The sequence below is a fragment of the Caretta caretta genome, chromosome 5, assembly GCF_965140235.1.
Source record: "Caretta caretta isolate rCarCar2 chromosome 5, rCarCar1.hap1, whole genome shotgun sequence".
In the NCBI taxonomy this organism is placed as follows: Eukaryota; Metazoa; Chordata; order Testudines; family Cheloniidae; genus Caretta; species Caretta caretta.
This window is the reverse complement of record NC_134210.1, coordinates 132,058,152-132,071,092: the sequence shown is the minus strand read 5'-3', so window position 1 is coordinate 132,071,092 and position 12,941 is coordinate 132,058,152. Positions and strand designations below refer to the sequence as shown.

Genomic DNA, 12,941 nt, shown 5'->3' with positions numbered 1-12,941 from the left:
AATCACTATTACTTGGTGTTTTCACAGTTCAGCTGGAATTGGCATCCTTTGATTCTGATTATGGCTTGAATCTCTTAATTATTAATCTGTACACCATGGCATTATCGCGTCAAAAATGTTCCTAGTTTGTGTGACTTTTTTTTTTTTTAACTGGATCCTTTTCATCCTCTGCAGAATTTTGTTGCTGTTGTTTCACTCTGCCAACTTTCTTGGTTGGTGAAATGCTGCAAATTGTTACCCTAAAGGAATATGTAGACTGAGATGAATGTTGTACAGATTTCATTTCCTAGCTGCCTTGCGAATACTACTTTACAAAAGCGATTTGGAAATTTGGAATGGTGAATTTTTTGCATCCTGAAATATACTGTGATCTCGATTGGTTTGGGGCTTCTGCAAAGCAAGTGGGCTGCTCTCAACATCTTGAGCCATTTTGACATGCTAAACCAAGATTCAGTTTCTGAAGGTGAACTCACCAAGTCAAATCAGTTCACACTGAAGGAGCTTCTTTCTTAGTGTATATTCACCTCTTCTCTTTTCTCTGTTTTCTCTACCATTTTTTTTGTTTTTCCTCTCAGGTGCCCAAATGAATTTACTGGTGATCGCTGCCAAAACTACGTAATGGCCAGCTTCTACAGTACGTCCACTTCCTTTCTGTCTCTGCCTCAATAGGAGCATGCTTAGTCAGTGCTGCTTCTTTGTCGCTGCATCTTTCCTCCGATTTTTTTTACCTGTAACTAGATTTATTGCCTGAGGCCTAATATTGATTGCCTCTGCTTGTTGCATGAAAATGATAACAAAAGCAATTGCAGTACTCTGTTGGATTTGTTGGCATTGATGTTTAGGCATTTGAGACTTAGGAGCGTTCTGAAATTAATATTGAATGACGTCCTACGGAGTTGTAGCTGACAAGAAGTTCAAAGATACATTTAAAAGTCTCAAAAAAAGAAAAAGAGGACTTGTGGCATCTTAGAGACTAAACAAATTTATTTGAGCATAAGCTTTCGTGAGCTACAGCTCACTTGCTCACGAAAGCTTATGCTCAAATAAATTTGTTAGTCTCTAAGGTGCCACAAGTCCTCCTTTTCTTTTTGCAGCTACAGACTAACACGGCAGCTACTCTGAAACCTGTCATTTAAAAGTCTCGCTTTTTATTTGCTAAAAGAAATAAATCCCAGCACTAAAACAGCAATCGCTTTATAAAATCTTTATAAAGATAGTAACCTTCCAAACAAAAGGGATATACATAAATTGCCTTGGAAAATAAAAGTTTACATGCTCCAGGTGTATCAAATGAATACACTCAAACAGGAGTGAGGGCTTTTTTTCCTTTATTATCCAAACATTTTACATTTCAGTAGGAAGAAAATTACATGAAGAAAGAGAAGGGGGGAAGGGGACCTAAATGATGCTGATTGACATTTCTTATTTATGGGGGACAGGTGCAAAAGATCAAATATTTCAGAGGCAGATTAAATGGCTGAAGAAATGTGCCATGTAGACTCCTTTGGACACACACACACACACACACACACTGTAGGACTGGGGCCTTAGAGACATAGTTTCATAAACTTCCTCTTGGATGGTCTTGTTAACTATTAATTATTATTTAATAGTGAGAAAGTGCGAAGTACGTTGCATATTTATTTTGTGCCTTCAGATATAACCAAGTCAGATGTAAAATGGAGGGAAATTGCCTGGGGTTTACATTTTTAATGCACATTCGCTATTCATAATTAATTTTTGCTGGCGTTCCACTGCATTATGATGTAAGGGCAGTTCTATATGAACTATTTTTGATGGATCACTCACTAGCATTGAAAGATTTCAGAGACTGCATGATTGCTCAGTTTAGATTTCCATTAGTACATAGGCTAAAAAGCTGTTAGCACACACTGGACATTTTGGAGCCCTAATAGAGACATAGGTCTTCTCTTACATCAGTGAACAAAGAATGTACATACATAATTCATATTGTCTATCATGGGAGTTACCCTGGTAAATCCCCAGGACAATGGCAGGCGATTCGACTGCACAGCATTCTAGTATTTATTTTACACTGCATTTTAAAAGGTTTATTAGTGTGAGTAATTTTTAAAATGCCTCTTACATGTATCAACCAAAAGACTAAAATACCTTTCTAGGCTGTGCAGTCCTTTTGTACCTGAGTATTAGATTTGTAATTATGAACATTAATTTATTATTTTGAAAACCAAATTTTCTGTGCTTTTAACAAGTGTTACAACATTTATTTTTAAAAAAAGTAGTGCAAAGGCTAAATTACACTTTTCCAAAATTAATTCAAATGGAGACTCAGACATGAACCACAAGTTCATTTTTTCCACACAGAAAAATAATATATTTGGGGTTTTTTTCTCATTTGTTTTTAATTTTTCTAACTATGCTTGGGATTTTTAAACAAGTCATTGGGTTTTTCAAAAAGGCCATGATTTTCAAAAGCACCTAAGATCCAGATCCTCACGACTCCCTTGGGGGGTTAGGCACCTACAGGTATGATATGTCTACACTGCAAAAAAAAAAGAAAACAGAGGCCGCGAGTCTCAGAGCCCAGGTCAGCTGACTCGGGCTGTTGGGTCTTGCGCTCCAGTGCTGAAAATAGCAATGTTGACTTCCCACTTGGACTGGAGCTCTGAAATCCGGCAATGGAGGAGGATCTCGGAGCCCTGAGTCCAAACGTCTACACTGCAATTTTTAGCCCCCACAACAGAAGCCCAAGAGTGACCCAGACTCTGAGACTCACTGTTGTGGGGCTTTTTGTTGTGCAGAAATACTCCGAGGGACTGAGGAGCACAAGCCTATGGAACGCCTGTCTTTAAATCACTGAGGTATTTTTGACAACCCCATTGAAATTCAGTGGGTGTAGAGCACCTATCTACCTACCTTGGGCTACTTTGAAAATCTAGCCTATTTATTTTATTCTACCATTTTCTATATACAGTAGATCTGAAGCATAAAGTGGCATTTCTTAAGATGCTACAAATCTTAAAATGACACTTCTGGAAGTAGACCAGGGAGAGCCCATTTCAACGTAGCCAGAAAAATCAATAAAGAAGCATTTCTATTACATTTGTTTTACAGCCACGTATAGGTCAAGCCATACAATTAAAAAGAGAACTTTGCCTGATCCGAAGAATCATTCTAACATTATATCTGGGGCTGAAAGGCAAGAGCTTATGCTGTATCCCACATACTGAGCAATTGATTTAATTAAGTTTAGTCAGGTAAGCACATTGAGCAAATCAGATGTTAAACAAAGCAAGCACCAATAGAAAAAGAAAAAAATGGAAGCTAGATTGCGCCATCCAATTTCAAGCAGAAGTCCTCATTGATTTCAAGGGGCACGTTTGCTTTGAAGCGGATGGTTCAATGTGGCTCCATACAAAGACCTATGGATTAAAATCCTAATGTCATTTTTCTGTTGTTAATATTCAGCTTAAAAGGTGGGATATTTAAAAGCATTGGCCTCGTTCCGCTGTGGCTGCAGTCAGAAGGAGTTTGACTGTCAGCGGGAGCAGAGCGAAGCCAATGCTGAGTGCTTTTGAAAATCCCATCCTTAGCATACCCCACATACCCCAGTAAGAGGTTGTCTAGATACGGAGCCCTGGACTGGACTCAACATATGCAGGTGTTCAAACAAAAAGATATCTCTAAGAATATTGTACTCCTCATACTGCACTGAAAAGAGAGGTATTTTTCATAGGTATCTTAGTTAAGGCACCTTCCCCCATAGAAATAGTTTTTCCTTCCTTTAAGTAGAGGAGGAAACATTGTAGAAGCATTTTACACCACGGATGTTGGCAAGGTCATTCGCTTCCAGCTTCATGAGCATGCTCTATCGTGGTTAAAGGGCCTTGCACTGCAACATGACAATTGACAGGTTTCGTGTATTGCAAAATTTACCATCAGGATTGCAAGTGGACAAAATTTCCTACCATCGTGAGGGAAGGGGAATAAGATGCACAATTTGTTATAAAACTGACAGTTAATGACTGGTGCAAGATCTGGTTCAAGCAGAGACTGGCTGTTTTTCCTAAAAGATCTGCTCCAGGGATTAGTTTGGCGAAGTTCTGTGGCCAGGAGGTCAGACTAGATTATTACATTGGTCCCTTCTGGCCTTGGAATCTATGAACCTGTGAAAAATCTGGGAGTCCCTAGAGCACCCTTTAATTGGGACCCTAGCGGCAAAACCCAAGTACAATCTACTGTCTTCATCTGCCATGCCAGATGGGGAGAGGATTCATTCCTGGTGGTCAGGAGAAGGTCTAAAGGGAATGTATGCAGAACTAGTGAAAATATATTCCCCAGGGATTCAGGTTACATCCACAGTGCTCAGTCAGCATGGGACAGGTAGCTCTAGAACATAAGCACAGGTAAACATCTTCTCCTTTTATCCTGTCCCTGGTGGTTTGAGGACCCCTTGCATGGCTGTAAGTTTAATTGTGAGTCTCTCAGTAGATTGTATGGTACATCTGCATGGGGGGTATGTATGATTTGTGTGTATGTGCACATATACACACGCACACACTCCCATAAAATGCATTAGAGTGGCAGAAGGGACTAAATGTGGGAAAGAAACCTGTAGTCCTGAAGGTAAGACCTGCAATACACATCACTTATTAAATTTGGTCAATTTTAGCCTTATCAGGCTTGGTGATCATTTTTTTTCATGGTTGAATAATTTGTTATGAAAATTATGAGACTCTTCTGTCATGTAACCTTGAGATTTGTCTGGCCAATAAATTACAGGGGATGATGGGCAAGGTTTGATTAAGTTCTGACATACTGTAGTGACAACTCCAGCTGTCACTGGACTTGCTGATTGCTGTACAGTAACTCCCTCACTTTTCAGTTTTTACACATAAATTATATTTTAGGTTTTGAAATTTACAGTTGGCAGATTTGCTCTAAGATCATACAAATTTCCAAAATAGAACCCTGGCTACCGAGGTATTAGAAGTTTTCAGGTAAAATTTTCAAAAGTGGTTAAGTTATGTAGGCACCTAGGTCCTACTGACATTTTGTGGAACTCAGGCTCCTAAGTTAGGCACGTTTGAAAATTTTATTCTTCATCTCACCCCAAGATGAAAGTCAAAGGCCACATTTTTTTTTTCAATCTAAATTGCCTGACCAATGCTCTGGAGCGTAGCAAACTATTCGACGTTTATATGATGGGCAGGATCACTCAAAAGTGAACATTTACTGTCTTCTCAAATTTAAATTAGACTTGGGGTCACATTTTCAAAACTGCCTTAAGAACACAAATTTTCAAAAGCATTTTAGTAGAGATTCAATGGGACCGAGGCTACTAAGTTCCTGTGGCCCAGATTTGTAAAGGTATTTAGGCACCTAACTCCCATTAAAATCCATGGGAGCTAGACACTTAAATACCTATAATAATCTGGCCCTAAGTCACTTTTGAAAATGGGTCTTACCCTCCTAAGTCACTTTTGAAAATTTTACCCTTAAACTATGTGTTTTAAAGTTTGCCCAACATGAAATCACATTTACAATGGAACTTAACTATTTAAAATAATCTTTGTGTTTCTTTTTAAAACACACGGGCAGAAATTCAACAGGAAGCATATTGCATCTGTTGAATATGAGACAACAACATGAAATGGGAATGGATACAATGTAATAAGCGCTTTATAAAATTAAGTGTCGGGGTACTCTGCTTTCTTTTAATCAAAAAGAGACTGACGCTCCGAATAGCAAAGATAAATTATGCTGTCTAGGATCAGAATGAGCGCTGCATGTTTCCTCAGCATGGTTTCTTTTTAGGACTTATGACCAGAGTATGTTCCCGTTTTAAGGACCAATTTCCAGTGAATTATTTGAAAAAGAAGCTGCATGATATGAATGACTTCTGTTCAAATTAAATTAGAACCGGACTAGCAGTCTTACCTATAAAACAACATAAATGCAGTAATATATATGCATGAGCATGTCACTAATTTTATTGAAGATTTAACCAAGCTTTCTATGCAACTAATGTGTATTGTTAGCAGTGTTCACCTCGGCATGTAGTACCAGCTCCTAAGAAAGAAATCTGGATGGATTCCAATTTAGTTAACCCTTAAAATGTTACCGATAGGCAAGGAAAGAATTGTGCACTTCACTCTCCCCAATCTGTGTAAGCTAATTGAATATCTACTTCCGTAGAAAATTAGGGTCAGGTTCTAAACTTCATAATAAACAAAAAATTTAGGAAGCGAAAGCTAATCTGGTTGAAGTGTCACCCAATGGGAAGAGAAACCTATATTTGTTGGATTTTGATGGATAACTTTGTTATGCAACCCAGTTAGCCAAAGCACAGAGTAGTGATATCCTGGTCCCATTGAAGCCCATTGGAATTTTGCCATTGATGCCAGTGGAGCTAGGATTTTATCCAGCATTTTTTAGTTCTACAAAGGGAACAAGAAAACAACCTCCTCTACCCATGGAAATTACATGGGTCTCCCAGAATATGCAGCCACGGAGAAATTTGCGTTCCCCACTGGTGCTGGCTGTGGAATGCCAGATTAGACTATTGATTTTATCAGAGCGACAGCTCCCCCACCCCACACACAAACATCCTCCCACAAGTCTGGGTTTTTCCTTTGGACGCATGGCTGGCCACCAAGGGAGGATTCTGCAGGGGCTGCGTGGCCTAAGGACACGGGGTCAGATCCTCAGCTAGTGTAAGTGGGTGTGGAACGCCCTTGCAGTCACTGGAGCTGTGCTGATTCAAGCCATCTGAGAAGCTGACGAGGGCCCATTCTGTGGCAGATATCTGTTCCCATCAAACAAAATAGTAATGGTCAGGATGAAGTTGCCCCTAAACAACAAGAATGGCAGTGTCTCCCACCAGAATCACCGTTTTCAGGAACTGGGGGTAAGCACCCCCTAAATCCTCTCTCTGGCAGGGGTAATTCAGCTCAATGTAAGGACTCCATAGACTATAATTGTCAGTGATTAAAAATAAACTATTTCAAGCATCACCACCTAACCACACTTCCATTACCTCTCAGTAAGATCTTTAAGGGTTAACTGCTGTGTTCACTGCATTGTGCCCGTGCAAATGCCATATTCCTATTCTGGTGTGTAACACCTTTGATACAACCGTTATTGACCCGCAAGCTTACAGGCGCTTATCTGAGCACTGCCCTGTTAACCACACGCCACTCGTCCTGTTTCAGTGTGCAGACACAGAACAGCCGTAATATTCATGTGTAATTTGTTTTTGAGTACAGTGTATTGCTCTTTTCTGAAACTTTTTCCCTTTTCTTTCTTTTTTGTCAACTTTCTGCATTGGCAGAGCATCTTGGGATTGAATTTATGGGTATGGACCAATCATTCCTTTTAGCCTGCAGATTTTAGAGCCTGAGAGATTAAAACCTTTTTTCCCCCTCCTTCAATTTCTAACCAATTTCTTTACGCTTTAGAAGGGATCATACAGCTATAACAATAACCTTTGTCGACTTCCTAGTTGTGATTAACTCACTAGAATGTTAACATAGGATACTTTAAATCTCCAGACTTCATATACATTAGCCTTGAAGTCGCCATACTTGACTTTTCTGTCAGATGGCCTTAAACACTTGTTACATTAGCATTAGTTATCTTTTGGTGTGGCTGGGTTTTGGAAAAGCCAACTGAATTAATTAAGCATAGTGGCTAATGGACTGTCTTTAAAAAAAGTCAAGAAGATAATATAGCCACTTAAATTTTGCAACAAAATAAGCAATATTGAGCTCAGTTTTCAAAGTAAAATTGAGTGACTAAATCCATATTTAGGTGCCTAAATCAGCACTTAATTGCCTGCAGTAGGTATTTAGATACTTGAGTAAGAGCTTACAAGCCTCCCTTCAGATACTCAAGTTTACAAAATGGGCTCAATCTATCCAATAATAAATCCAAACTATGCAAGGGCAAAAGCACTGACAATAGGTACCATTTTCACCATGGTGCAGTAAATATAAGGATTAGAGCCTGATCTTACAAACCCTTTAAATGAGTAGTCCTTGCTCATATGACTAATGTTTTGCAGGAGGTGAAACGTCTCTTGAACTGGCTGAATTATTAAAATGAAGCTAAATTTAATGTAATTCATTATAATTTGGAATTTCCTAAAATTCTTTACAAAAATATGAAGTAGACAAATTGTTTTTTTCATTATTTGCAAAAGAGAATTAATTTTGATTCCTATTAAAATTGCCTGGATATATAATTAATTCATAGCCACAGAAATAGTGTGTGGAGTGCTGACCATTATAAATTTGAAGAAAAAAATCACAAGCAAAATATTCTGCAAGGGCCAGACTTTTAAGGTATTTAGGTGCCTACCCCTTATTGGCACCTACATACTTTTAAAAGTCTGGCACTAGGTCACATAGTACTGTGCTGTAATAGAAGAAACTCTATTACTAAAATAATGTCTGGTGAATTATTTGCTATAATCCCACGCAGACTCACTTGCAGACTTTAGCTCATATACAAACCTCTATCAGGAAAGAGCATTTTAAAGCACTTCAAACTACCGCTTGAGATATGATTCTTTCTTTTAAAATTTCACAAATGTCTGTTAGAGGACAAACTTAAAATAAATCCATATACATTAGTAATTATGAGTAGTTTAGCGTAATTTGTAATTAATGGTGCCTTTGCGACATACACATATTTCACTATTATGATTTAAGGCTAATGGTGATTTGCATTATCCTAGCATTCTTGAGGAAGAACTAACAAATCTATAAAGGATTTTTTAACAGTCAGTAGAAAAAACCATCTGTAAATTCACATTGCACATATATCTCTCTAAGGACTTTTCCCAAGGCTGTTTTAAACTTCTTCCACGTTATTTTAAAAAAAATACTTCAACATTGTAGTTATTGTTCTGCAAAATATTATTAAATGAATCTGTAAATGTTACATCGATCAAACTAATGAATATGAAAGGCAGGTCAGTGTCTCACTGTCACTGTCTCACTGTCACTCCATTCAAGTCAGTGGAGCTACACCAGTTTAAGGATCTGGCCTGTGTTTGGTCAATCTTCACTTGGTTTATTTGACCAAGAAAGATCTCGGTTGTCCCACACCCTCTCTCTGAGTGTGACGCTGAGCACTGGCTTGAATACGCATGGATTGTGGTTCAGAACATTCACAGCTGGTTCATGCAGCCTGTTTTCCCAGCTCTACCTGTGCCATTCTGCAGGCTGGCATTGGGGAAACAGGCTTGTGACCTGACCTTTCCCACCCACCCCCTTGGGTGCAGAGACTACAGTTGTGATGGGCCACCACTAGTGGGTAGGAAGTCTTTGTGACCTGCATTGCTGTGAAGAGCCAGGCGCTGTCTCTCTCTTCCCTTCTGCAGTATTTCATTTCCCAACCATACGGGTCCCAGGGCATCGGGAGAGGGCACTGGCCCCATCTGTGCTGCTGCCTGGAAGCACAGCGCACTAGGCTGGACTCCCTCATTGTAGCTGCATGCTGTGGCCAGGGTGGATAGAAGCCAAAAAAGGGGGGTGTTAATCCTGGCCCATCAGATCCTCCCAGCTGCAAGCCATGTAGAGTAAGTGCTCCTGGTTCTCCTAGCCGATGCTTCTTGGCAGCAATGGGGTTCATCGGGACCTGCCAATAAACGTCTGGGTGGGAATCACGGCCAGGCTTAGCCATGTCGGTCTCAGGATAGGAGAGAGACAAGGTAGGGGAGGTAATATCGTAGACCAGCTTCTGTTGGTGAGAGAGACGAGCTACACAGAGCTCTTCCTCAGGCCTGGGAATGGTACTCAGAGCACCACAGCTAACTACACGATCAAACCGGTCGTTTACCACGCGTAGTTAGCACATATTCGAAGGGGCTATTCCCGGTGAAGTGGCCAGATCAAAAGGGAAAGTAGTTCACTCGGCAAGAACCCTGTCACTACACTAAAGGAGCAGCTCTGCTGTGAGCACCCCGGCCATCATACCCGCTTCTGCTGCCGTCCTTCAGTCTCCTCCACTTTTTAATTAGGGCCTGGTTCTCACTTACCCTAAGGCCCCTTTTCACCACTCAGAATCAGGCTCGTGGAGCTTGTCCTGTAGTACCCACAACACATTGTGCTCCACACCCATGAGGAGGCGGTGGACTGTCGGTGCAAGATTCACTTCATAAACACACACAAACCACCGTGTCTATTTATATATCACACATGACAGACACCACATGACCACCACGGAACACCCCAACGTACCTATAACAAGCCTCAACGTCTCTAACACGGTTATCAAAGCTATCACAGTGCAGAATGTAGTTTCCATTACCTCAGTGTCTGGTGTAACCTCAGTGACGCCTCTGGAGTTAATAGGATTTACACTGATATAACTGAGAGCAGGACTTTTCCAGAGTTATATAGAATAAAATATATGCTAACATAATAACATGAAACCAGACTTCCAGTTCAAATCATTTTGAATTTACATGTAATATGTTGTATTTAACATAGTTCTCCTATATGTTGGTTTATTGTGTTCTCAAAATGCACCATTTGCTTGGCTAACCAATAAGTACTTTCACGGAAGCGTCTAACTAGCCTAGGCTAGGAGTTATGCTGTATGAGAAATCCCTTCGGACTCTGCTTAAACCTTTTTTTCAAGCATTTCTTCACTCTGTTTTTTCTAGTATCAAGCATGCTGTGCCAGGCCTGCAGTTGACTCCTCAACTTATAACCTTGTCTTTCCCTGTATTTCACCTTCTGTCTTTTCCTGTCTGTCATGTTTGTTTTGGGCTTTTTTTTCCCCATTTGACTTCCTGTTCTTGGATTTTGAGTTGTTTAATAAATTTTGCAGCATTCTAGTTTTACCACACTGACTTCTTCTTCCCCTCTGTTAATACTCAGTGCTATTAATTTTGTCTGACGGTGTTCATGATCTCTTTACTGGTGTTTTGATTTACAGTGGGGTTGGCTTGCAGGAAGTATTCATTTCATGATAAGGTGCAATGTATCATAGAAACTAAGATACTTTTTTTTGGGGGGGAAGAATCTCCATTGACGCTGAAACTTGTTACCTTAGACAATTAGTTTCTGCAAGAGTGGCAGGCCTTAAAGGACATACAATATCTGAGCAGCTTTTGTGTACTCCCTTGCATAGCCACTGCCATTCTGGAGTGGGCAATACATACACAGATACAGGGTTATGCCTCATCAACCAACCACAACATTTCTTAAATTAATTAACTGGTTCTCAGGAAATTATTATTTATTTGTATTACCATAGCACCTAGGATTGCTACCTAGACGTCAACTAAATTCTCGAAAGTCCCTTTTCCATTTCTAAATAGTAGCCTAACTGGCTCACCATATGTTATGAGTATGATGTATCTTTATTACCAGTAAAGTTCAGTCTCCCAACCAAAACTCCTGAATTGGCCCTTTCGCAACATGAAGAATCAGGACCTTCATGGAGACATGACTGTAAGGCCAATCCCCACATCCAATCTCACTCACCATCCCCTGACGCCTCACTTTCCCCCTTTACTCAGATCATATGACATAGAAATGGAACTAACCAATACCCTTAAGCCACATGGATCTACTGCCAATCACTATAATACTTAGCCTAGAATAGACACCAACTCACCCATGTTGGTTCCTAAAGCCTTTCTGACAAACCTGACCTTGTTTCCGAGAGCCTCAGTACAATCAGCTAATGTAAAATTATACCAAGCCACCTCTATAGACCACTCAGGGTTTCTTCCAAATTTCCACACTGGGTACCAGAGGAAGCCCACTGAATGCCAGAGCATGTTGCTAATCCTTTGCTTTAGCCATGTGATAACCAAAGGATATGCTGGGGGTTCTTCACTGTCTCACATTGCCTGCAGCTCCGTTGACATTGGTGGATATGCAAGGGACATAAGACAGTGAAGCATTTAGCTCCTGGGTTTAAAGAGACACTAATGGAGACCTGTATTGCCATAAACCTGTATGAAGGGATCAGAGGGCAGGTCAGGGTCAGGTCAACAGTAAGTGTATCTCTGTGCCTAGCGGTGACCTTCCATGCCCCTAGGTTACTCCTGTGTGGTCAGAGGCAGACTGACAGGTCAAGAGCACACCAATTAGAACTGCCCCCTAGGAACCAGGCCAGCAGATTTCAAATCCTGTGCCCATTCCGCCAGGACTCAGTCCCCACCATGGTGGGGAGCTGCATTTCTTTTTGTTTGTAAATCTCTCTTATGGCTGTTTCACCATTGGTGTCAAGATGATGCCCTGCCAGATTTAAGGCCAAGTTCCTACTGGCGTCACATCACTGTTAAGGCTACATTTCTCGATTGCCATGGGGAATTCTGGCTAGTTCATCCAGCAGTGCCAAATTTTTTTTAAAAGCCCAACCATGGTGACCATTTCAGTCCCAAAGAGAGGGAAACAGGCCAGAATTCGCAATGCCGTGTCTTGAGTCAACCCTCAGTTGGGCCCAGATCTACTCAGTAGGAGTTAGGCACTTAAATGACTATGAGGATCTGGGTCTACGTGTCTCCAGTTCAAAGTTCTAAGCATAACATTTCTGTACTGCAACATACAATGATGCTTTCGCCAAGTGTGACCGATGACGGAATGTGAAGGCTGAGCCAACCCAAACATCGCTGGTGCTAATGATTTCTTTAGAATGGTGAAATATCTCTGCGAATGAGATCAGTGAAATAGAACAGGTTTTCTTCAGAGGGCAAGGCTACTCTCTCGCTAGAACCATTCCTTTAATACAAATCTGGACATGTAAGTAATCATACAGTGTTTCTTTGATACAGTGCATCACTAATAATTGCTATTGCCATATTTGGGGGCGAAAGGCTCAACTGCTGAGCGTTATTAGCGACCTCTGACCATTTGTCTCATTTTCATTGGTGATACAATTACAAGCCAACCTCATGTTACGAATGTAAAAAGATACTCTGAAATTTCTCCTGT

The 12,941-nt window shown here is 40.5% G+C and overlaps 1 protein-coding gene across 15 annotated transcripts in view; it reads left to right on the top strand.

Moving 5' to 3' along the window:
• Positions 1 to 12,941, top strand: part of NRG1 (neuregulin 1) — a 763,523-nt gene that overhangs the window by 733,103 nt on the left and 17,479 nt on the right. For 11 of the 15 annotated variants that reach the window (XR_007356891.2, XM_048851616.2, XM_048851621.2 and 8 more), the window contains 2 exons: positions 576 to 634; positions 7,316 to 7,339. The exons of 2 other annotated variants lie outside the window; for them this stretch is intronic. Coding sequence is in view for 12 of the 13 variants with exons in the window: in XM_048851616.2 (XP_048707573.1) it covers positions 576 to 634; positions 7,316 to 7,339 (83 nt within the window). In the remaining variant the exon portion in view is untranslated. The remainder of the gene's footprint in view (positions 1 to 575; positions 635 to 7,315; positions 7,340 to 12,941) is intronic. 2 more of the 15 variants (XM_048851613.2, XM_048851612.2) reach the window with 1 other exon arrangement.